This window comes from Enhydra lutris, unplaced genomic scaffold, assembly GCF_002288905.1.
Source record: "Enhydra lutris kenyoni isolate GAN:26980312 unplaced genomic scaffold, ASM228890v2 scaffoldscaffold80, whole genome shotgun sequence".
Lineage (NCBI taxonomy): Eukaryota > Metazoa > Chordata > Mammalia > Carnivora > Mustelidae > Enhydra > Enhydra lutris.
The window spans coordinates 4,486,883-4,512,077 of record NW_019154164.1 but is presented as its reverse complement, the minus strand read 5'-3'; the positions used below and the strand labels follow the sequence as shown (position 1 = coordinate 4,512,077).

Below are 25,195 nucleotides of genomic sequence, written 5' to 3'. Positions count from 1 at the left end.
AAACATAATGGAAATATTGGAATCAAAAAATACAACATATAAAAGTTCACTGGGTAGGCTTAATAGCAGAATGGAATGAGAGGGGAAAGAATCTGTAGACTTGAAGATAGAATAACTAGATTTATCTAATCTTAAGCAAAGAAAGAAACAATATTGGAAAAAAAAACTCTGTAAAGTTTTAGAGACTTATAGAATGACACTTACAGTTCCGACTTCAATGTCATTGGAATTTTAGAAAGAGAGAACAGAATGGAGCAACAAATTTGAATATATAATGGCTAAACATGCCCAAAATTTGTTGAAAATTCAAGAAGTTCAGTGAACCTGAAGTAGTATAAATACAAATAAAACCATGCATGGGCACGTCATAGTAATATTTCTGAAAACCAAATGTAAAATCTTGAGGTAAATATAAAATGATACCAGATAGAAACTGGGATATTCAAGAATGAAGGGTGATCAAGAAAAATGATAAATATCCATGTAAATACAATAGGGTATTCCCTCTTAGGTTTAAAAAATATGTTATGATGGTTGAAAGCAAAAATTATAACACTATTTGATGGAAACTCCAATGTATGTAAATTTAATATATATAATAATGACTACAACATACAGCAGGGAGTGCATAGGGACCCCGCTCATATGACAGTAAGCTTTCTACATTCTACTGCAAGTAATAAAATATAAATTATAACTCTATAGTTGTGAAAAATCAAAGATGTTTATTTTAATCCCTAGAGCAACCACTTGAAATTATTTAGAAATCTACTGAAAATTCAATAGGTAAGTTAAAATGTAACACTAAAAATACTCAAATGATACAAAAGAAAGCAGGAGAGGAAAAAGTATGGAAGCAAACATAAAAAGATAATAAAATTGCAGACTTAAATCCATGTACACCAATAATTAAATTAAATGTAAGTGGTCCAAAAGATAGAGATTGACAGATCACATAAAATTTAACACAAACCTCAACTGTGATGGTTAATCTTTTGTGTTTACTTGATTGGCCAGAGAGGGCCCAGATCAAACATTTATTTCTGGATGTGTCTGTGAGGGTGTTTCCACCTGAGGTTAGTCTTTGAATCCAGGGACTCAGTAAAGTAAATTGTCCTTCCCAGTGTGGGTGGACATCATCCAATCTGATAAGGGCCTGAATAGAACAAAAAATGGAGAGAGGAAGAATATTCTTTTTTTTCCCCTGCCTTATTGCTGAAGTTGGGACATTTTATTTATTTTTTTTAATTGAAGTACAGCTGACACACAAGAATCCATTAGTTTCTCGTATATAATATAGTGACTCAACAACTCTGTATGTTATGCTATGCTCACTACAAGTATAGATAAGCTTTTCCACCACAAAACACTATTAGAATACCATAGACTATATTCCTTATGCTGTTTCTTTTATCCCTCTGACTTATTCATTCCAAAACTGGAAGCCTACATTTCCCACTCTCCTTCACCCATTGTATGTCCCCCACTTCCCTCCCCTCTGGCAGCCATCAGTTTGTTCTCTGTAATTATGGGTATGTTTCTGCTTTTGTTGTTTATCCATTTGTTTTGTTTAGATTTCACATATAAGTGAAAGCATATGCTATTTGTCTTTCTCTGTCTGATTTATTTCACTTAGCCTAATACCCTCTAGGTCCATCCATGCTGTTGCAAATGACAAGATTTTATCCTTTTAAATGGCTGAGTAATATTCCTATGTGTGTGTGTGTGTATAGCACAACATCTTTATACATTCCTCTATTGATGGACACTTGGGTTGCTTCCATGTCTTGTTTATTGTAAATAATACTATAATAAACATGAGTGCATAAGTCTTTTAGAATTAGTGTATTTGTTTTCTTTTGGTAAATACACAATTACACATAACTAATGAATCATTGAACAGTACATCAAAAACTAATGATGTACTGTATGTTGTCTAGTTGAATTTAAATTAAAACAAATGAATCCTTAAAAATTAAAAAAATTAAGTGTGTGTCTAGCAAAAGAGCTTCAAATATTTGATCAAAAACTGATAAAAATAAGGAGAAATTGACAGATCCATAGTTAATGTTGAACACTTCAACACTCCTCACCCAGCAGCCAGTAGAACAATTATACAGAAAATCTGTAAGGACACAAAAGACCAGAATACATTATCAACAATTTGATCGAATTTCCACTTATAGAACACTTCACCCAACAACAGGTTAATACATCCTTTTTAAGTGCATGTGGAACATACACCAAGAGAGATCTTATTATGGAGCACAAAACAAACCTTAAGAACTTCAATAGAATAGAAATAATGCAATGACCCCAACAGAATCATGGCAAAATCCAATAACAACGATATCTAGAAAATTTCTAAATATTCAGAAATGACAGAAAATACTTCTATATAATTGATGGGTGAAAAGGAACTCTCAAGAGCAATTTTAAAAAATATTCTGAACTGAATGAGTGAAAATAAAAATACAATACATCATAGCTGTGGGATGCCATTGAAGCATCACTTAGAGGGAAATTCATGGCAGTTAATGCTTATCCTAGAAATAGGTAAGAACTAAAATCAGTAATTCCAACTTCCACTTTATGAAACTAGGAAAAGAAATAAAATTAAACCCAAAGGAAGCACAAGAATGAAATGATCAAAAAAGTAGGCCAGAAATCAATGAAATTAACAGAAAAGCATGAGAAAATCAATTAAACCAAAGCTAATTCATTGACAAGATTGATAAAATTGACAAACCTCTCACCAGATTGACCAACACAGAAAGACAGAAGACACAAATGGACAATACCAGTCATGAACAAGAGAATCTCACTACAGGACCTACAGGCAGGAAAAAGAAAATGAATACTGTAAAGGACTTTGTGCCTTTGATTCTGCAACATAGGTAAAATGGACCTTCAGTAGTCCTATATTCATTAAAGAATTGAGTATACAGTTAGTGCATAATCTAGGCTGGTCAGAGGGAATTTATTAGAAAGGATTACACTACAGAGGTGACTACTACAAGTCCTTTTGCTATTCCTCTCTTACTCAAGAACTGACATTTTGTTAACTAGCAGGTTGTACATTAAATCTTTTTTTTTTTTAAGATTTTATTTATTTGACAGAGAGAGAGAGAGAGACATCACAAGTAGGCAGAGAGGCAGGCAGAGAGAGACGGGGGAGGAAGCAGGCTTCCTGCAGAGCAGAGAGCCCGACGTGGGGCTCGATCCTAGGGCCCTGGGATCACGACCTGAGCCGAAGGCAGAGGCTTTAACCCACTGAGCCACCCAGGCGCCCCCATTAAATCTTTTTTATTGGTGAAATTAATGCCATACGTTTAGGACGAATGCTAGAAATGGGATTTTATTTGTAAAATTAAAAGTATTAAATATAGGGGCACTTGGGTGGCTCAGCTAGTTAAGCATCAGACTCGTGATTTTGGTTCAGGTCATGATCTCAGGGTTGTGAGATCGAGTCCCACGTTGGGCTTTGAGCTGGGCATGGAATCTGCTTAGGATTCTCTCTCTCCCTCTCCCCTTCCCTGCCACCACTTACACGATCTCTCTGTCTTTAAAATAAAAGTTATTCAGGGGTGCCTTGTGGGGCTGAGTTGGTTGGGCAGCTGCCTTCAGCTCAGGTCATGATCTCAGGAGTCCTGGGATTGAGGCCTGCATCAGGCTTCCTGTTCAGTAGGGAATCTGCTTCTCCTTCTCCCTCTGCCCCTCTCCCTGCTTGTGCTCTCTCTCACTCAAATAAATAAAATAAAATAAATAAATAAGTATTCAATATAAGTGGATTAGCTAAAATAGAAGACACTCCATATCTTCACATGAACAGGTTGTAAGAATACCACAAGGGTTTTATCCTATACTCCACAGAATAACACTAGTGACTCGATCCCCAATGGGCCCTGTGCTCTGCTATTAGTTTAGGAGGATTTCTGACTGTATGAAGCCAATGAGAAAACTACCTACTATATCTTCCACAAGGATGTGCTCAGAGCACTTAAAAGGACAGAGATCTGGGACTTCATCAAGCTTATAGAAGAGGTTTTATGATGAGCTGTACTTACTACAGTAATGAATAATGTCTATATGAGACAGAATTTTATTTAATTTTATTATTTTTTAACTTTTTAAAGATTTTATTTTTTTGAGAGAAAGCAAGGAAGCAAGAGAGAACGGGCATGGGGAGAGGCAGGGGAGGAGGCACCCCATTGAGCAGGGAGCCCTATGTGGGGCTGGATCCCAGGACTCCTAGATCAAGAACCAAGGGGAAAGCCGACTCTTAAATGAGGGAGACACCCAGGTGCCCTGGAGGCAGAATTTTATATAAGCCCTTGTTTTTATGGTAATCTTGTAGTGAGAATACAGAGGAGTAGCTGGAGCTCACCGCCTCAGACTTCTTTACCTGCCATCACTATATACCAAATCATACATGTACATTACCAACTGACTTAGGTCAGTATTAACTTGATATTATGCTAAGCGTTTTGTGTTCTGTAACTCATTTATTCCTAAAAGTGATGCCAGGGGACAGGAACAAGTCATATGATAAAACGGTAAGGTGAGTAAGGTAAGGCTCAGAAAGATGAAATGACTTACCCAAAATTATACACCAGGGTCAGGGACCTAGGCTGTCTGATTTATTTATTTATTTATTTATTTATTTATTTATTTATTTATGAGAGCCAGAGCAAGAGAGAGAGAGAGAACGCGCGCGTGAGCAGGGTGATGGGCAGAGTGGGTGGGAGAGGAACAAGCAGATGCTGGGCTGAGCACAGAGCCTGATGCAGGGCTCAAACTCACAGCCCTGAGATCATGACCTGAGCCAAAACCAAGAGTTGATGCTTCACCAACTCAGCCACCCATGAGCCCCCCACTACCTGATGTTTTAATCATCTCCTCGGAATATACAAAGTCGGATAGATGATATCAATAGGAATCAGCCTTCTGTGGATCTGAGGACAGGCTAAATTTACAGTCCTGGATATTAGAGGTATGGGGGCTCAGTTATAGATAGCTTAATATGGCAACCTGATGACACTTGTGGTTGAGTTTTTTTTTAATAACACCTTTATTGAGATATCATTTACATACCATAAAATTTATCCTTTTAAAGTGTGTGATTAAGTGGTTTTTAGGATATTCGGAGTTGTGTAGCACTTCTCCTTAAGCCCTGGTTGGGGAAACGGATTCTTTGGTATTTGAGACATTGGTCAAATTTTGATTAATGGCCTATTGTTCGGTCATCTCCTCTGCAAAGAGTCAAACCCTGAATGTTCCACCAGCTTCCTCCAGCCTTGGTCTTTGTGGAAGTCATTCAAAGGAGCATTTAGGGTGGTTCCCTGAAACATGAGCATTTTTCATTTTTCTTTTGTCAGCTATTAACTAGCCCTGCCCAGACCTCCTACAGAAAATACATCTGGGAGGTACACGGAAGAGGCTCCGCCCTACCCTGCGGGCACGAAAGTATCTTCAGTATGGAACTTGCAAAGAGATTCAACTTTCTGTTTCAATCATTTCTTCTGGATAAAACAGTTGTTCCTCCTTTGAGGTCACAACCAGGTTAACCAGCAATTCACTACGAATGAGGCACTCTGTCCTACACATACAGTCACTACTACTTCTAAAACATGGTTGATGTGATGGATAAAGCACAAAGCCTTCTAACCGCCTGGCTAAATTCCTAGTAGCTTTTTTTTTTTCATTATGTATTTTCTTAATTAGCAGATAGAAAAAGTACAACTACTTTCATGGGATAATCAGAGACAGTTTTGATGGACCAACGAAGTCATGTGGACTCAAGAAAGTGGAGGGACCAGTGAGTTAAATACAGAATCTTCTTCACAGGGTATCAAATTTTCAACCGTTCATCAGTCATTAACACAATGGTCTTAATTCACCAGATTGCTTCCGGGTAGCCCATGAAATAATTCCATTCTAAAAGCAGAGTGGGGTTCAGAAATGGCCCCAAGCAGGTCAAGGGGGCTAAGAAGTTTAGCATTTGGAGGGCCACGTGTGCTTGGGGGAAATCAATGCTTTTTGTATTGATGACAGTAGTCAGAGTCTGACAAATTAGTGTTTGGTTGGTACCACTCCAAAAAGCCAAACCCTAAATGTTCTTGCGTGTTGGAAGACACTTGAGGGGGAAAAAAAGACGGTGCTGAGCATCAGGGATGGGGTCTAAAATGAGGGAGAGGGATCCCAAATGTGTGATCAAGACCACATTTCTTCATCTGTTGGGAGGGCAAGGAGACGGTAGTATCTACCCCCAAATGTTAGCAGATGACTTTAGACTTCCTTTTCTTTGGAGCTTCTCTCTTCCCTTTGTTCCTTCCCAGAAACTCCTCCCCTGACACTTGCTTGCAAACCTTCCCCATCCCATCCAACCCCGAGTCCCACTTTCTATCCAAAGCCATTCAATCAGCTCAAATTTTCTTCTGTTTTTCTGGAGGGGTTCCCTCTCCAAAGTTGCCAGAATGTCTCAATATTCTTGGAGCTTGTCCTCAGTTTCCAAAACTTTAGGGCATCCCATCAGCCACAGTTCTGATTTCAAATGCACACTGACCTTTTCCTTTCAACCAAACACCCTCCCCCTTCCCCACTGCATTGCATCAGAGCCTTCTAGAGCTTGTTGTCTTGCTCCAGGCATCCCCCAGCCTGTGGCTTGGGGTTAATATCTGGTCCTTTCCAATCCCACCCCATGTGATTGTGTCTTTGTTTCAGATCCAGGAGAGTAATCACACTCAGACTGGGTCTCCACTAGCCAAAGCAAAAAAGACATTTGAGGAAACAATTGGCCTGTCCCTGCAGAAGGGGATTTTGGGTTGTCTGAAAACCGGCCGATTGCCTCAATTCTTCTCTCTACCTGACATGACCTCAGGGCCATAAGTGGCTGCTTTCCTTGGCACTAATATGGTCAGTGCACAGTGACTTCAGTTGCTTGAGAAGAGGCCATGTCCCAAGAGAGAGCTAATTTTCTTACAGTGAATTTTCTTAGAATTGCAAGAGAAAAGGCTCTTGAGAACTGGGCTGCAAACTTCATTGTCTGCCTCTCTCCAACATCTTTCTGAGGGTCACTTAGTGGCATAGGCAGGGGGGAGGGGGATGCTGAGGTCCCCAGGCTATAGTCAGGTAAACAGGTATGGTGTTCCCAGGGAATGTAAAACCATAGAACTAACTACAGATTAGTCAGACCTTTATTATCACCATTTTCCAGTACTTCTGAACGGTGGCAGTGATCAAATTAATCCCTTGGGTGGCCCTCTGTGGGTCCCTCATCCCTTCAGGAGGGTCACATCTCAGGCTGAGCTTTCAGGAAAGGCTTCAGATTCATACACCTTTCCCCCATCAATATTTCCACCTTGCGTTCCATCCCCTCAGGACTTCACTCTCAACCTTCTTAGGAATTTGGAATTTGAAGGAATTTCCTTATAGGGGAGGACATGCAGTGGGTACCCAGCTCTCCCTTCCAGGAGTACCTAGCGTGGTAAGGGGAATCACCCGCAGAATCCATGCTTCAGTCCAATGCTTATTCAAACTCTTTCGAAGCAGGGACTCCCTGTTTGCCAACAAAATATAGTGTGGGATCCCAACTCCTAAGTCTTCTTCAAGCCTCTCCTTTAATGTCATTTCCTCAGGGATTTCTTCCTTGTCCTTCCATGATAAGGAAGAGTCTTGATGACTTACACTGTCATGGCCCCCTTGGTCTTGCCCTTTCTTACCATCCTCGGGATTATTCTCTGGTAGATGATGAGCTCTGTACAGGCAAATGCCAGCTCTACCTTGTCTACTGCTAGAACCCCAGAACCAAGTGTAGTACATGGCCCTCTCTGGGTGTGCCAGACATGAGTGAATACCTGGAAGTGTTTCTGTTACTACAGCCTGTGAGTAAATGAACATTGGAAATAGCCATGTCACATGTCACACCGTGGGATTTTAGTGAAATTATGGTCAACCACCCCCCTCCAGGTTATTTTTTCAGAACAACAGGAAAGGGGTCAGTCAGGTTTTCCTACCCTGAGGTCATGTGGTGACATTTTAGAACGAATGGCCGTGGCCACCACTCCCAGATTCCGGTGGGAAGATTTCTTCCTCCTCTCCTTGGCACTAAAATCAGATTCTTGCTCTTAACTAAAGCCTGGTGGAAGTCCTGTGAGGACACCCCCTCTCCTTTTCTATACTAGGACCCGCAGAAGTCTTCTCCTTTTTGGTTACCCCAGGTTGGCACTTACTTCAAAACCAGGCTCAGGATCTACTTTCTGCCTGAAGTAAGTCAAGGACAAATGGTTCACTGAATTTTTAAAAATGGAATTTACTGTGCACTTGCTTTGTGCCTATCATGATCATGAACACAGTACATTATCTCATTTAAGTCCCACACAAACCCTTCGAAGCAGGGACTGTTCTTACCCATTTTACAGACAGAGAAGCAGAGATTGAGAGATGTAATGGCGGGAGGGGGCACCTGGTGGCTCAGTTGGTTAAGCATCTGACTCTTGATTTCAGCTCAGGTCATGATCTCATGGGTTGTGAGATTGAGCCCCGGGTCGGGGGGGTTCCATGCTTAGTGAGGAGTCTGAAAGATTCTCTCCCTCTACCCACCCCTCTCTCTAAAATAAATACATCTTAAAAGAGAGAGAGAGATGTAGGGTACAGGGAGAAAGAGAAAGAAATGTGAATTGTTTGCATATGCGAATTCCCTGTGTTCTCTTGGTTCCCTGACGGGAGTGGACTCCTCAATAGGTTTGACTCCAAACTTCTGTGATTTTATTATTAACTGTGGTGATTCTTTGAACAGAGGTGAGCCTCTTGACTACAAGACTGCAGATGGCTTGAGCCCTTCTGCAGTGTTTCCTCCCCCACCCTTCCCTCCTGATGAAGCAATCGCTCTCCTCAGATACATTCCTGAATTTCAAAATTCACTTCTAAGTGCCCCCTCTTTGGAGTAGCATATGGCCACAGCCCTGCAGTGCTATTGCACAGCCTGCATCACAGGGAGTTGTCAACAATGCTTTTAGAGGAGCAGCCCCTCCCTCCTCACCTCCCCCTGTCCCCTCCCCATGGAAGCTTGGAAGCTGCTACTTTCCACCATAAACAAACCAAAACCTGGGCATTTTAGAGAAGTAACAAGTTCAGAAGTAAAAAGGAGATGAAAATAGAGAGGGAGGCAAACCATAAGAGACTCTTAACTCTAGGAAACAAACTGAGGGTCGCTGGAGGGGGCAGGGTGGGAGGAGGGGATACCTGGGCAATGGGCAGGAAGGATGGCACGTGATGGAATGAGCCCTAGGTGTGAGATGCAATTGATGAATTACTAAATCCTACCCCTGTAACTAATAATAATAATAATAATAATAGAAGTTAAAGGAGAAAGCTGGAAAGCAGGAGGAATGACATAGGGTTATTATCAAGGGGAGGAGGTAGGGACTGTAGAGACTTAGGTGGAAACCTGTGTATGGCTTGCTTATTTGACCCTGCTTACTTCCTCTCAGCCCCTCACCCCCAACACACACACACACACACACACACACACACACACACACACACAGCCCTCCCTCCTTCTGTCTCCATTGCTGGGAGGTTTCACTGACTCCAGCCCTCTGCTTGTAATTTTATAATTGGGGAATTCATTTTGTGGGTAATAAAGAGTAATAAAGTCTTTAAAAGTGAGAAGGTATCTGAGGGTTGAGCTTCTCTCGCTCACTTCACTCCGTGTTTCCTCTCTAAGGCCCAGACAGCTGCCCTGAAGGGATTCAGGTCTGATTGTCGAGGGAGGTCCTTAATGGTGGAGCCTGGGGTGGGGAGGGGTCCTCGCTAGGGCCAGGTGGGCCTGGGTCTGGGATAGCCGGACACAAAGGGCCAAATAACAGCGCCAGACTGGAGAGAGAGTGCGTGATGAAACAGGGGGCTGTCAGTACAAACAGAGTCTCTGATATTTTGCCTCCAGCCGGTTCCTCACCCCCCTCTCCACTGCCCCACCCAGACAGGTGAAACTCCTTGCTCCCTCTTCTCCACTCCTCACCACCCACCCTTGCCCCCAGGACTGAGCTTAAGCAGGTACTAATTAGTACTATATATATAACTTGCTTATGTTCAGGGTTCAAGAGGCTTGTGTGGACTGGCCCTGGAATCTAAGCGTCAAATAAAATGATGTTTCTATAAGAAAATGTTGGATTCTAACTTGTGGGCCAACACTTCACTGCCAGATTGGGGACTGCTTAAATAACCAGGAGGCAGTTCGGAACTCTTGTCTAGATAACTTGAAGCCGGGCCTCGGGTTTCTTGTATGGTCCATTTTGCCAAAGCTCCATACACACCACATTGGAGACTAATTATTCTCTCTCTCTCTCTCTCTCTCTCTCTCTCACACACACACACACAGAGACATGGATAGAGATATAAGTATTGTAATATGCACGATGGCTATTCCAAATATTATATTGCAATATAGATAGTCTTTGTAGAAATAAACATACTATTTGTCATGCACAACATTGAAACCTTAGCAAGAATCCTTCACAGCTGTCCACAAAGGTGGACATATTGATTGAAGCGCTAAAAACAAAAAACAAAAAACAAAAAAAAAACTATATGTAAATCTGTTATCTGTGAGTTATTTTAAGAGACGCCTTATGGCAAATCATTTTTCGAGGCAAACAAGCACTTTTCCATTTACATCTGTTAGCCAACATTGTATTCGTTTTTCTTAGACCGGGTGACAGAGAAGATGTTCTGAAGGATTGCGTAGCCCCTGGATATTTAAGTAATCTCTGGACTGCTTTCTTTCTCAACCAGAGAAAGAATCTCACTAGATTGGCCATGCACTTGGCAAATACTTATTGAATGTCTGAAAGTGCTGGCCACTGGGTCTCTGGCCTCTCAGTGCTCTCTAGTCTAATCAGGGAGACTGGGGCTGAGAAATGTGATATTTTTATGCACGCAGTTGACTCTTGAACAACATGTGTTTTGAACAGTGCAGGTCTGCTTCAACATGCAAATTTGCATTGTGCAGTACTGTGGATGTATTTTCTCCTCCTTAGGCTTTTCTTAATACCGTTTCCTTTTCCCTAGCTTCCTTTGTTGTAACAATCCAGTATATCTTACATATAACATACAATCTATGTGTTAATCGACTCTTGATGTTATTGGTAAGGCTTCTGGTCAACAGTAGGCTCTTAGTAGTTAAGTTATATGCCAATTTTTGACTGTAGTGGGGGGCTGTCCCCTGTAACCCCAAGTTATTAAAGGGTCCACTGTAACTGCATGGAAAAGGTGAGTGCCCTTAATGTCCTCATCTCTAAAATAGGGCCAATAATGTGACCTACCACACAGAGGATTAAGTAAGAAAATACACATGTCAACAGATCGTACTCCAGAGACTGGCACGAGCTAAGTGCTTTGGTTGTTATTTCATAAGAGCATGGGGCAGGGCACAACCAACTGTGCCTGAAAGAGGTGGATAAGGTCTGAGATGAGCAATTTGAGTCTTAAAAGATGAGCAGGTGTTCACTGAATAGAGACATCAGAGGGAGCTGGGTGCAAAGGCACAGAAGTACTAAGGACTTCTAAGTACCAAGTTCTTGTTAGTACTTCTTAGTACTAAGGACTTTGTACTAAGTACTAAGTTCCAGGAGAATGGAGTGGGTATGGCAGGAGGATACAGTACATAAGGAGGAAGGATAAATGGTAGCAAATTAGGAAGGGAGCAGGTAATGCTCCACAGAGGAGGTGACATTTCAACTGGGTCTTGAAGGATGAGTAGGAGTCTGCCGGGCAAAGGAGAGGGAAAAACATTGTACCGGTGGAAGGGCATATACAAAAGCACAACACTGTACACGTGTATGAACAATTTGGGAGACTGTGTACTGTCACTGAAGCTCTGCATTTAAGGACTCCTGTCCCCCACGGAAAGGTTTCATGGGTATCTGAGCTTGTTTGGCTGAGCAGTGGGGTGGGCCCCCTGAAGTCAGTCTGTAGGAGGGATTCAGTGGGGAATGGAGGCTGTACACGGAACCATAAGGAAGAGGGATTAGGAGGACAATCTCACGTCAGTCTTCGAGGCTTATGCTCAGTACAGCCTCCGCGTCCTGGCAACGAAAAGGCTGGAAATGGAACTTGAAGGATTCATTTCCATGCAAAAATCCAGGAGATCCTGAGGCACAAGAAGACCCCTGCCTTGGCTCACATAATACACACTCAAGAACTATGTGTTAAACTGGTTTCATGGAAGGTGGCAACATAAAAGAACACGGGTGGGGAGAGAGAGGGGCATTCTTTCCACTTGTGCCCAGGATAAGGTGCCACTGGGGAAGACTGAGGATTCCAAAGCACCGCCACCACACCGCTTGCATGTCTAGGCCTGCAGAAGGAGCCCCCACCAGTCATATCCCAGCGGGCAGTGGTGGGGCATATCAGAAGACTTATGGTGGTGGAAGCAGTGGGTGGCCCACATGAAATGACTTCTGGGACTTCCTGGGAATCACCCGGGTGTGGAGACTACGAAGAGGAAAAGATCCTATAGGAGGAGAGAAGGACAAACACCAATAAACATGGGCCACACCTAGAAGACTAAATTGCTAGGACTGAAATTCGGATGCAGGTGATCAGGGCAAGGGAAGAGTACCAAAGGGGTCAGAGTGTCTGGTTTGAGTTCTGTGTGGTTCCCCCACGGGAGGTGGAGTAATGTGGGGATTTAGAGTCCATTGTAAGGTAAGGGTGGGGTGGAGCAGCTAATGCACACAGTACGGGGTGGGCAACTGGAGGCCAAAATTCAGACCAAGCAGTAGGTCAAGGATTTGGGGTTCCAGGCTCGGCATGGGGAAATGGTTTCCCAAGCACCTCCTACACCAGGTAACACTGCTTTCCCCATTACCTTCAGTGTTTTCCTTTCTATAGGGTCTCTCCCTTCAGTACTCAGACATGGCTACGTATCTCCCATATTCAAAACAAAAACTTTCCAGGGGTGCCTGGATGGCTCAGTTAGTTGAGCATTTACTCTTGGTTTCCACTCAGATACTGATCTTAGGGTTGTGGGATCGTGTCCCCCCCATTGGGCTCTGTGCTCAGTGGGAAGTCTACTTACCCTTTCCCTCTGCCCCTCCTCCTGCCTGTGCACACACTTTCTCTCTCTCTCTCCCTGAAATACAGATATAAATCTTTAAAAAACAAAAACAAAAAACCCCCAAAACTTTCCTTTGACCCCGTATCCTCCTCCAGCTACTTCCTTCATGTAATCTCTCCACTGTCTACAATGAAGCTTCTCCAAAGAGTGACTCTAACTACTGTCTCCAATTCCCCATCTCCCTATTCACTTCTGGCTTCTGCTCCTATTGTTCCCCCAGCACGTCACCACCAATGACTTCTGTGTTGGTCACCCCAGGGCACACTTTTGCGTCCTTATATTATCTGATACTTCAGCTTTCTTGGCTTCCGCTATAGGACACACCTAACTGCTTTAGGGGTTTGAGGCAACTTGGTTTGGATCAACATAGATGACAAAACTCTCACCTTGCTCCCTGTGCAGCAGACTGAAATTGAGGCCCTCCTGAAACCTAAGTCAGTGGCCTTCTGTCCCCAATCTCTTCAGTTGTCTGGGCCATGGCTTTCCTGAACATCCATGGTCATAAATGAACGCTCACTAATCCCTTGACATGCACTGGCTAAATTAAGCCTCACTGCAGGATTGAGGCAAAAGGCAATAGTATCATAATTATCCCTGTTTTATAGATGGGGAGAGCGACACAGCTGGGAAGTATAGAGCTGGGATTAAAAGCATAGGCAGTTTGACCGCAAAGTCCCCACTCTTAGTGACGTTGCCACAGTGGGAGAGAGAGAGAGCACTGAGCTGAGTGTGAAACAACCCCCTGATCGCCTGCTACAGGGTCCAAGGTCAACACCGACCAAGGACTCAATTACTCACACAGCATTCCTGCAGATGGTTTTTCAAAATTAACTTTTTTATTAATTTAAAAATAAAAAAATACACCGACTACATAAATAAGTACCCTATTTAGGTACATGTCTTGTGAGAAGAACGAAAGGCTAATACTGTTACGTTAAGTTTACTCTTACTTGTTTACACGAGTTAACTATAAAATGGCTACAACTGCTAAATGGTGCTTATGGTCTTTGTTGTTCCAAGTGTTTATGATACAAATAAATACACAAGAAGAACCACATCCATTCCTCTCCTAACTACAGGTGGTTTGGCCTCTTCTCCCTATGCCCTACTGCCTACACCACACCAAACACTGGAAGGTTTCGGTGTTGGCCTAGCCCAGTTCCCCAGCTCCTGCTTCACAAAGCACTTTGGAAAGGTGTGTCCCAGCCCCTGAGGGCAGAAGTCTATCTAGGGAAGCTCTCTGGGTGTTCCCTTATGGTTGAGCTTTCAGAGAACACCTGGGTGGGAAGGCTTTGGGGTGAGTCATCCCAAAGGGGAAATCACCACTTGGCCTGAGGAGCCAGTTACTTGTTTCCACACTATGGAAATGCTGCCACCTCTGGGAGGGAGGCAGCAGCTACTCAGCAGCCTCGTCCCCGGTAATGCTCTCTGGCCTCTGGGCCCTGGATGTCCTCCCTCCCTTTCCCATAGAGCATATGTATGAAGCGTTGGTCCCGTAAAGGCCTGGCCACGAGGTACCCCTGTATCTCTTTGAGAACAGACTCCTTTATGCCAGGTTGCCATAAAGATTTTTACATTTTTCCTTATTGGTGTCATCGACTATAAGGAAAACAATGCTCCTCTCTCTTATGGTCATGGAGCGGGAAATACATGATGTCTGCGTCCTCGATACTTCTGAGTACTCATTAGAGTTCATTCATGCCCAGCACAAGGGATGAAGCTAGAAGGCAGGCTTGAGATCCTTGTGGAGAATTTATAGTTTTGCCACAAAGATGATGTCTAAAGCTAGGCCTCTGAACAGATAAGTTCTGCAAATAGACTTTTTCTGAGCAGCCTTCTCCAGGATTCATGACTCAGATCCCCACTCGCTGGGTGAGATGAGAATGGCAGGAAGGTTTAGAACAAAGATCCTTGTCAGAATGTCCACTTCCCCAAATGCACAATAATTCTCCTAACTGAACAGCCAACCTTCAGAAGCTTGTGGGGACTGAGCCCCTTTGCAAAGTCAAAATGAACTCCTGTAATTGGAGAAGAAGGAAAACTGCCCCTTTAAGGAGCTTCTAGAATGTAATCATTTAACCTAAATTTTTGGACTATAGAACTCTGACCTCAAGAAAATTAGTGAATATTGAGCTATTCGTCAGTGACTCCTATTGACTTGAAAACACAGAAGGTTGCCTTGTTGACTTTCAGTCACCATTTTTTTCAACAATTATTTTTCTTCTGCGGAGTCAGTTTCGGAAGATTTTACCCAGTTCTAACTTCTTTATGGGGGCCCTGAGGGCTCAGGGAGAAAAGAGAAGTGGTATCCCTAGGGAAAAGTTATCTACAGCTTCAAAGTCAATGTGGTCATGAAATGGTGTTCTTACTCTTCATCCTGCCACCATAGTTTGTGACTTCAGCAAACACACCACTGACCCAAGGGCAGAACTTTCTGCTCGCAATTCCTTCTTTATCCTCCTGGGTACCCACAACTTCAAAGCTACTTGGGAGCCAGATGAGGGAAAGGAGGGAAGAGACTATGCAGCAATTTAGTCTCTCTGTGTGTGTGTGTGCGCGCGCACGTGCGCACCCTTGCGCGTATGCATGTGTCTGTGTCAATGAGGATGGAGAGTTAATTTTTTCTTAAAAACACAAGACATTCTAAAATTCAAAGAGTATAATATTTTCTGTGTACTACACAACTTCTACTAAGCAAATTCTCGTCTCTTCTCTTTCATTGGAGTAACTTCCTAGATAGAAACCCTAGGGTTTTGTTTACTCTTTAACCTGTAAAGAAATGTGATTCTCCCAGAAACTAGAGCAGTGCTGTGGTGTTCTATCCCTCTTCCTCCCACAAATAATTCAAGACTCTTCTAGTCTCCTGGCAGGAGGTGTCTGAGGACTGACACACCACTGCACACAGAGGAGCGAGTTATGCTGTGCATGGCGTGAATAATGAACTGCATTTGAGTCTGGGGTTTTAGGACACTGTTGACTTAAGCAAAATCAGCCCGCGCAGTCCAGCTGCAGCTTGAGTTTTCTTGCTTTACCCTCTCCAATACTGTCTGTCTCATCTAACAGTGGCCCTTTTCAGACCTCTCCAGGTATAAAACCTTGACCAAATCTTCAAGCTCTGTTCTGCACACACGACTTGAACACATCTGGCTGATCTGAGCTTCTCCTTCGGTGAAGATCTTCCACTGGCCTACAAAGCAAACACAGAGTGGCCCAGACATATAAGAGGAGGACAGAGCCAATGAGGAGTGTAACCAATCTAGCTGATCCTTACCCACTTGGTCCCCGGGGGATCAGAATACAAACGTCAGGTGGTTTCAACAGAGCAATCCCCCAAAACATGTTTCTGGGACAGATACGACAAAGGGCCATGGAGCATTCATTTCAACATGCAGGATTTGTAAGAATCCCAAGAATAATACCAAACGGCCTCAAGAGTCAAACCCAAGTATTATTCTTGGAGTTTTTGCAGTATATGTAGCATTTGAGAAATGCCCCACTATTAGATTGTGAGCTAATTAGGTGGCTCACTTGGCACCACGTCAAATAAAGCAGTACCTGTATGTTACTGAGGTTTTGCTTTTCGGGGGGCAGATACTGGTTTAGGGAACTTGATTATTTACTGCTCTTTGCTCTGTTCACACCACCTTTTGCTAACAACTGCCCACCTCTGTTTTATTCTATGCTCACATGCTGTCCTTACACCCCCTTTAACACCCCTCAGTCCCCTCCTGTGGCTATCCCTCCCATTCCCTGTTTTCTCCTCTCCCTCCACGGACGTGCCCATACTACCAGGCTGGCCTTACCAACTTGCCCCTTCCCCGATCCATCATGCTAGTTGAGCAAATATTTTTGTGTTCACACCCTGTGCTGACCACTGGTAATCACTCTAGATCATCCCTCTTCTGGACCAGTCCTTCTCTGACTCTCCTGATCCTCAAGTGTCAAGATTTTCCTTCTTCCGCTGTCACTTTGCCATGGCAAATAATCTTCGTAACAAACTGCCCACACTGGATATCCTCCTCGGTCTTTCGATTCCTGTTCTTGTGGTGTTACAACCTAGGGAACTCCTGGTCCAAGGTCAGTGAGCTTCTCTTCATCCAGAATCTATTTTCAACCTCTTTTCTTTCCCTGGCCACAGGAGATCATGTCCCTCTTTCCTTACAGACTCAATGTCTCTGTTCCCTTTCTCCCCTGGATCCTTCACTTTTCTCTGTTCTCTCCAACTCAGTGGGAAAGGAGAGAAGGGTCAGGCAAGGAACCTGCTTCCCCCAAAGTCCTGCTGTGTGCCAGGATCTGATGGTCACATGACAGAAAGTGTCAGGCCTCTTTTTCTTTGTCCCCAGGTGCTCCTGCTGGATCATCTCAGTGCCCACTTCCTTCAGTTGCACACAGCTGGAGGCACACACTGTCTACTTCCGCTATACACCCCCAAATCCTGTTGTGGACAGAGAGTTCATTTCAATCATCTTTCAAGCCCCACCCCCCACCCCAGTGCCCAGCACAGTGCTTGCTCACGGTGAAACAAAAATGCGTTCTTTGAAATTAATTGGTAATTTCAAAAGTCACATCACTGATACCAGATCCTAGTCTCTGCCCCTTTTATTCCTAACTCACATGTAAGGACTCCCAACGCTCAGACTGAATTCTCCTCCCTCCTGTTCAGTTTATCGTCTGTAAGTCTCCTACGTTAATAAACAAGTGACCTCATCAACCTTATTTCCAGCTGCCCATAGAGTAAACTCTGCTCAAATGGCCTTTAAGCATCTTCAGCTAAACATGTTCCAAGTGAAATGTATTTTCCCCCCACTACCTGCTTATTCTCTTTTGTTTCCCATTAGCGAATTAACACTATTCACCCTGTCTATAAAGTTGTTATTGTTGGGAGTCATTCCAAACTCACTTCTCTCTTTGTAGTGATGCTCACGATTTAACCTCAGAGGTGTCCCTCACAGTGACCTCTCCTTCCCTGCTGACCAACCTAATATAATGTAAGAGTTGTTTGTTGTTGTTGTTGTTTTATGGTATAAGGGCTTCCTAATTCAGAGTACCACCAACTACTTAATCACTGAGAGTTCACTTTTCACTCCACACAGTGGGCACTCCATTCTAAAAAACAGACCTGCATGCATTGCACACTTGCTTAAAACCCTCCCCTGGGGTTCTCACATCTGGAAAGCAAGTCCAACTTCTCAGCATGGCATGTTGGGCTCTTCGGAACATGGCTTCATCAAAGTATAAGTATCAGACAGATAAATCTGTCTAGCCAAGAGACATCTTCCTGAAGCACCATTTTCATCTCACTAGGCCATTTGTGAGTCTACAGAGAAGGCCACTTGCCTTCTCTGTGAACTTCTCCCTGGCTTCTTCCAGGCCCCCCCCCCACCCACGTTTCTTGTTCACTCCTGTCTGAGTCTTCTCTTAGGCTGCACCCTCTCCCTGAATGGATTTCCTGACCTGTCGCCCCATCACACCTTTCTGTTTCAAAACACACCTCCTCCCCGAAGCCTTCCTTGACTAAGCCCCTCTGGCTTCCTCGCAGATTTCCCTGAGTACTTAAGTATTTAACTCTTCAGAACTAGACTGATTCATAGAGAAGGCATTTTCATGTTCTGTCTTGCCCATTGGCATTCCCTTTGGATAGGAATTCTGGGTCTTTTATTCCTTCAGAAGTACTCCCCCCTTCCCAAGTCCCTAGCAATATCTAGTCCTCAGGCTCCATCCTGCATAGAAAGAGGGAGAGCTGCAGGTATGCCCCAGTGAGTGCCTGCATGCTTTTAAAGAAACAGGACAACTCAGGGGCAGTTCTAAAGAGCTGAACAGAGCTTTGCTGCACTGGGATGTGTTCTCTTTCTCTCTGTCTCTCATCCCCACCACCAGAGGATTGATCCTTCCAGACGGGACGTCTCCACAAATGAACCAACCAACTCCGGAATCTCGTGAGCTTTCTCTGACCCTTTGGAGACTCCAGGGTTAACAGTGTTCATTAAAGAGAGTCAGGAAACCTGAACTCAAGGAAGCTTATGCTCAGACCACGTCTGGATTTGTCTTCACCAGGTCCAAGCTTTTCAGCTCACATTCAGAGACCCCCCTCTGCTGCAAAGTCCCCCAGAGAAGAGACAGAACATCTTTCTGACATTGACCCTGAGCCTGCTGATAGTCACTGAAAATGAAAAGAGACTTTATTGGGGGCTCTGCTCCATGGAAGTCTGGAGGCATTTTCCAGGGGGAGTAAAGAAAACAGGGTTACCACTTACTCAGGGTCGTCCTGGTCACCAGCTTGAAGTGATGGAGTTCCTCAAACATCCTTTTGGAGATCTTTTCAATATGGAAGTGCTGGAGGATGCCTGGGGCCAAGTGAAAAAGTGGGGCAGGTGGTCAGGCCCTCTCTATCTGGAGCTACCACCCCCTTTTTCTGCTTGGGTTGAGCATATCATCTCATTACAGGGGCTTAGGAGTATCGAGCTGGGCTGTGTAATGTGCTTAACCAGGAACTTGGATGGCTCAAGGGTTATAATTGACTCCATCTGTTTCCTTGGCTCACTGGCCTCTCCTAGGTTCTCCAGAGAATAGAGATATTGAAGATAGTGTTGCTGACCATGGGACCCCCTCCTAGGGAAAGCCACATGAATTGAGCATGGGTGCTGGTGGTAGCCTCTACCACCAAAGGTGGAATTAGAAATTCTGCCCTTGCCCCCATGTCCAGGTAGATTATGTCCCTGCCAAACCACCGGGCTGCCCTTCTGGCCAAGCAGCAAGAGCCAGCAGTGGGACTGTAGACAGGTTGTTTGTGTAAACGGAGAAGCCATCCCTGTTCCCGAACTCACTGAAAAGCATATTTTCCTTTGGGAAATATTCAGAGCTCCTTTAGGTTTCCCTTGCAGAAAATGGGGAAAGTCAAAATAAGGGGTGGGGGTAGCAGGTACCCACAGTTTCAACTTTGCCTGAAAAGTGTTTACTGGAATAACACCCAAATGGAAAATGGCCTCGCAATGAAGGAGCAACAAGTTACCAGCCTACTTAATCCTCAAGAGGTCTAGAGAGGCCACACGTAATTGTAGCCTGGGTGTTTCTCTACTCACTAAGCACAGCCTTTGGCTGCCCAGCACTGAACAAGAGGTCACTGAGACACTACACCAGCATGCTGAAAAACATCCACATGCCTCCAGGGAGTGAGAGGTGTGGAGAAAAAATAGTGGGTCCACTGCAAGGAAAGCCAAGAGAACAGGGCTTTAGACCTAGGTGACCAATTCTAGAGGAGTTAGGGAGTTAGAGCTGGAAAACCAACATTCCTTGGTATAGTCCAAAAATAAACATGGATGAGAAACGTGTGTTCAGCATTTTTTCAGGGGTGGGGAGGAACTCACTCTTTCAGGCAAGAAAAGTTGGGAAAAGGAAGAGGAAGAAGCCCCATTAACACTCGGGCAGTTGTTTTTCAAAGAATGGTCCAAGTGCCGAATTAGAATCACTGGCTATTTGGGACACGCTGAGGTGCTACCTAAGGCCTACTGAAGTCACATCTCTTAGATGGGGCTGGGTAGCTACATTGTAGACCAGCTCCTTGTATGATGGGAAAGCAGAATACAGTTTGAGTGTTCTCGAGCCTTAGGCAGGAGAGAGCAGAAAAAGAATGTGCATTATTTCCCAACTGAAATCTTACCTCTTCACTCGGATTCCTAGAAAAGCTGACCAGACTAGATCAACACTAGCCTTGTATCTGCGGGATGGCCTGAAGAGCTATACGATCACGAGGAACACAAAGCAGCCCGCTATGGCAGTCAGTGTGAGTAATCAGGAAAAGAACTGGATGAACATAATGACTGGGATTGTCCCTTCAGTGAGACTCTAAATCTTCTTGAGGGCGGGGACAATGTTTTCAATGTGTCTTACCCCAGAGTACAGACCATGATTTCAGAGATGTAGCTTCGCACCACACAATGGATTTTCATGTTGGTTGAGCTTCATGTTGGAAAGAATGGTAGGCTATAGTCTGGTTGGTCGTGACCCTAACTGCACATTAGAATCACCTGTGGAGCCTTCAATACACTCACACCAAGGCCCCATTCCTGGCCGATCCATCAACGTCTCTGAGGGTGGGGCCCAGGCTTTTGGTATTTACAGAAACCTCTCCCAGAAGATTCTGATGTGCAGCTGGGGTGGAGAAACACTCCTCCAGCCTTTATTGGTGTGAGAAAGACAACAAAACCCTAAGGTCAATGCTTAGCTTTTTGGACAGGTCATGACAAAAGTTAAAGGCCATAATCACAGATGTGTTAGTCATGTTTCTGAGCAATCAGGAGAGCTGAGCCAAACAGAGGAAAAAGTTGAAGCAAAATTAAGGTGAGTCTTCTGCTCCTTCCCTGTTCCCCCACCCCTTACAAAAGAAATTAACAAAGAATCAATATTGTCTTGCTCACCCTTTCGGATGGTCCAAACGTGGACCTCTACCTGAGGTGGTCTCTCTGTTTCCAGGGCTATTTTTCTGGTGGTCTCCCCATCCTCCATGAACACAGATTCATACACAGGCATTGTTTCTTCTCCACAAAAGTAGCCCTTGCTGTCAAAGTTCTGGCCTGGAAGTTCTTCTGGAATCAGGAAGCAAGCAGAGGTTTTCCATGGCTTTCCAAAACCAGAAGTAAACTTCTAGGCATTCAGATATCTCGTTATTCATAACACCTCGCACTCATCAAATGTGGACAGTCAACAAGATCATTCTCACAGAGATAAAAATCCCATCCATATCTCCTCGGCTCAGTTTAGGCTGCCCTGTAACAGCCACAATGTCACAAAAGGACACATGACCTTTTAGGTAAGTCCACATGGTGACAGAATGCATAACTTCACAGAACACTGACCCACCAAGCAAACAAGATCCCCCCACTGCCACAGAGGAGCAGACCTCATGAGGAGGAAGAATGTCGCCAGGTACAAATCTCTGAGGCACTTCAGGGTGTATAGGATTTTCCAGGTTGGGTCCAGATCATGGTCTGTTTAGCTCATGTTACCAAAAGAGACCCAGGAGATGGGCTGACAGAGCACCTTGGTTAACTTCCCTGACATCACTTAGGTATACTTAGAAAACATTCATGACACTCACTTATGTGCATATACTTGCCCAAAGGATCTATCCAAATTGGCTTGACATTTCTGAATGCTCTTTGATTTGTTTGTAAGGGGAACGATAATACCGGATCAACACGAGTGCCAAAACCTAGATGTCAGATTAGTCATAAGTACACTATGCCAAATGAACGGTTGGGAGACATACACACAAAAAAACTGGTCAAATCCCTCAACTATGGATCATTTACTATATAAACTAAACTGTTGGATTTTGGCTTCCAGGCATAAAGATACCAGCCCCCTCATACTTCCTATTCTGCTCTGCCCTCCTCTTTCCTCAACTCCCAATAAACAAACAAACAAAAAACACACAGAAAGACACAAAAAACCCCCAAAACAAAACAAAACAACAAAAAAAGTTTCTCTCCTAGTTGTTTATCCTTGAGTTAAGTTTCCTTGCTGGCTTCGTGATCAGTACCCTCCTCAGCTGGGTCTTTAAAGTATACATTCAAATCAAGAACAACAAAGAGAAGGCAGGGACAGCCCCAAAACTCAGGAGTATGTGCAGAGGTTCATCTGTAAGATTCTCTGATGAAAGCACTGAGTGCCAGGTGCTTTGAATCTGTGACTACAATTAGGGAGACTCGTTGTTAGCCAAAGGGATGCATGTGAACCAGAGGTTGGAATCAAATTGCTATTGTGTGTCCCTTGCTGACCTGATTAGTTTCCCACCCCTACCATCACTTTGGCAGTGTAAGGACAAAACCAATCTTCTCTTGATGATTCCAGGTTGGACTTCTCAGTTTGCAGGTCCTCCTAGAATCAAGCTTCCTTTCTCATTTTGTCCCTTTGTCATTATTTAATTCTCAGTGGGGCCAGTCTTTTTTTGGGGATATGTTAGTAATTAAGGGATGGGTGCTAGCATTTTTCAAGTGGGAGAAGTGGGTCTCTGGGTGTACAGAGACCTCTATGTTTTTTTCACCTTTAAAATGAGAGCTGAGTTCAGTTGTTACATTTTTTGCACTGGGGGCGCCTGGATGGCTGAGTCTGCTAAGCACCCGACTCTTGATTTTGGCTCATGTCATGAACTTAGGGTCATGGGATGGAGTCCAACCACAGAGTCTGCTTGTCCCTCTCCCTCTGCTGCTCCCCCTGCTCATGCTCTCTCTCTCTCTCTCTCTCTCAAATAAATAAATAAAACCTTAAAAAAATTTTTTTTTGCATCAACTTAATACTGACTACAGCTCTAACAGCCATGGGATCTCCATGATGGCACTGTAAATACCTGTGATGTGCTAAAAGTTCTCCCAGTGTCCCAAAGAGTCGTCTTGCACCACTCCCCTCCCCAAGAGCTTAATTTACTCAGCAGAAGGGCTCTACAAACAACAAAATCCATCAGTGACTCAACCCTGGTTGGCATTTGAAAATATTAAAAGTAAACAAAGTATGACTTTCAAGCTACCCAGTGGACAACATCCTCCTCATTCCACACCCTCCACTTCAAGGGGCTTTCTGATCTTCCATTCGCTCCAGGTTCCCCTCATTTCATTTCCTTCCAAGGAAGCCTTCTATGCTTCAAGTCATTTCTGTCCATTTCTGCTTCCCTTGAGAATGCTCGTGTACCGAGATCTCCAGAACCAAGAAATTGAAAAAACATTTCCTTATGGAGGTGGAGATGACTGGTGACATATTTTTCCCAACCAGATAACTTTTAAGTCTCAACAGGGGCGTTTTCTGCTGTAAACCAAAAGGAGTGTGTAATTATGGGAATTCCAGATATTGGGGAGGTGCAGTGAGGGTGGAGAGGAGTTGGGGAGCCTTCAGGAAGTGGAAATTCTCCACAATCCTGTAGGTGGCCGCTGGTGCACAAAGCTAGGCCAGTCTCTACCAAAACAAGGGCAAGTGAGAGAAAGAAAACTCTCATCCTTTATTTTGGCCTTCAAGTATGACTGGAGGAGTCTGCAATCATTTGTCAGAATGAAACTTTTGGCCGGATCATCAGTGAATTCTATTTATCTCTCTTCCCTTCTCAACACAAATAACTGAAGTTACTGTTCTTTTTTCCAACCATCTTCTTCCCTCCTCACTCTATGTCCCTTTTTTCTCTGTCATGTGGTGTTTTCTAAGAGGCCGAGGGTGTCGTGATCTTCCCCTTTCTCATTCCTTCAGGGCTCTACTCAAATATCACTTCTTCAGAGAAGCCTCCCCTGGCCACTCTTTTGAAAGTCCCCACCCTTCCCCTTCACTGGCCCTTGATCCTGCTTGGTCTTTCTTCACAATACCCATCCCAACCTAAAATCACCTCATTGCTTGTGTTCATTGTCTTTCCTCTTCCACTAGGTTGTAAGGATGATGCTGGCAAGTGGCCTTAGTCTAGCGTGTTAATCTCTCGGAGTGTCTGTAACTGTGTCTTGCAGACGATAGGCATGTAATACATATTTCCAGATCGAATGCCCGAGTGAGTACATGTTTCCTGATGCACTGAGGTTTCTGAGGAGCTGGAGCAGGTGCCCTAGCATCTGTGGCTAGTGACTCTCAGTAGGCAAAGTGACTATCAGGCATCACTCAACTTGCAGACACACCTGTTTGCCTCACTGAGAGACTGGTACAGAGAATGGGACAAAGACTGTCTCCTGTCATGCTGCTCTGCAAGTTGCTCCACATCCCCAATTGGAGTGGCAAAGCAGCTCTTCTAGAGAGACTGGTTTGGTCAATCAGATTCTTCAACGTATTGTCTGTTGGCATTCTGGAGGGCAGTTCTTTAAATAATAACTTCTTCTTCTAATTACTCAAGTAATACATGTTGTCAAAAATTTGAAAAATGCAGATAAACCAAAAGAAGAAAATGAGAACCACCTGTGGTTCAATCATCCAAAGACAGTCATCATTAATAGTCTGCCATATGCTCTTCCAGCCTTTTAATTTGGCCTAAGTGTATTATAAACACTTTCTAAAACACAAGTGAAATCATAATGTTGTTTTTTAGCATGCTCTTTGTACTTAACCAATCTGTCA

General features: G+C 43.9%; 1 protein-coding gene across 6 annotated transcripts in view; it reads right to left on the bottom strand.

Annotated features, from left to right (window-relative positions):
• Positions 1-13,937: 13,937 nt before the first annotated feature.
• Positions 13,938-25,195, bottom strand: part of LOC111160958 (chordin like 1) — a 116,444-nt gene continuing 105,186 nt past the window's right edge. For 5 of the 6 annotated variants that reach the window (XM_022524360.1, XM_022524362.1, XM_022524365.1 and 2 more), the window contains 3 exons: positions 21,535-21,702; positions 19,375-19,464; positions 13,938-16,307 (listed from right to left, as the gene is read on the bottom strand). In XM_022524360.1, coding sequence (XP_022380068.1) covers positions 16,177-16,307; positions 19,375-19,464; positions 21,535-21,702 — 389 coding nt within the window. In that variant the 3' untranslated portion in view covers positions 13,938-16,176. The remainder of the gene's footprint in view (positions 16,308-19,374; positions 19,465-21,534; positions 21,703-25,195) is intronic. The other variant, XM_022524364.1, reaches the window with a different exon arrangement.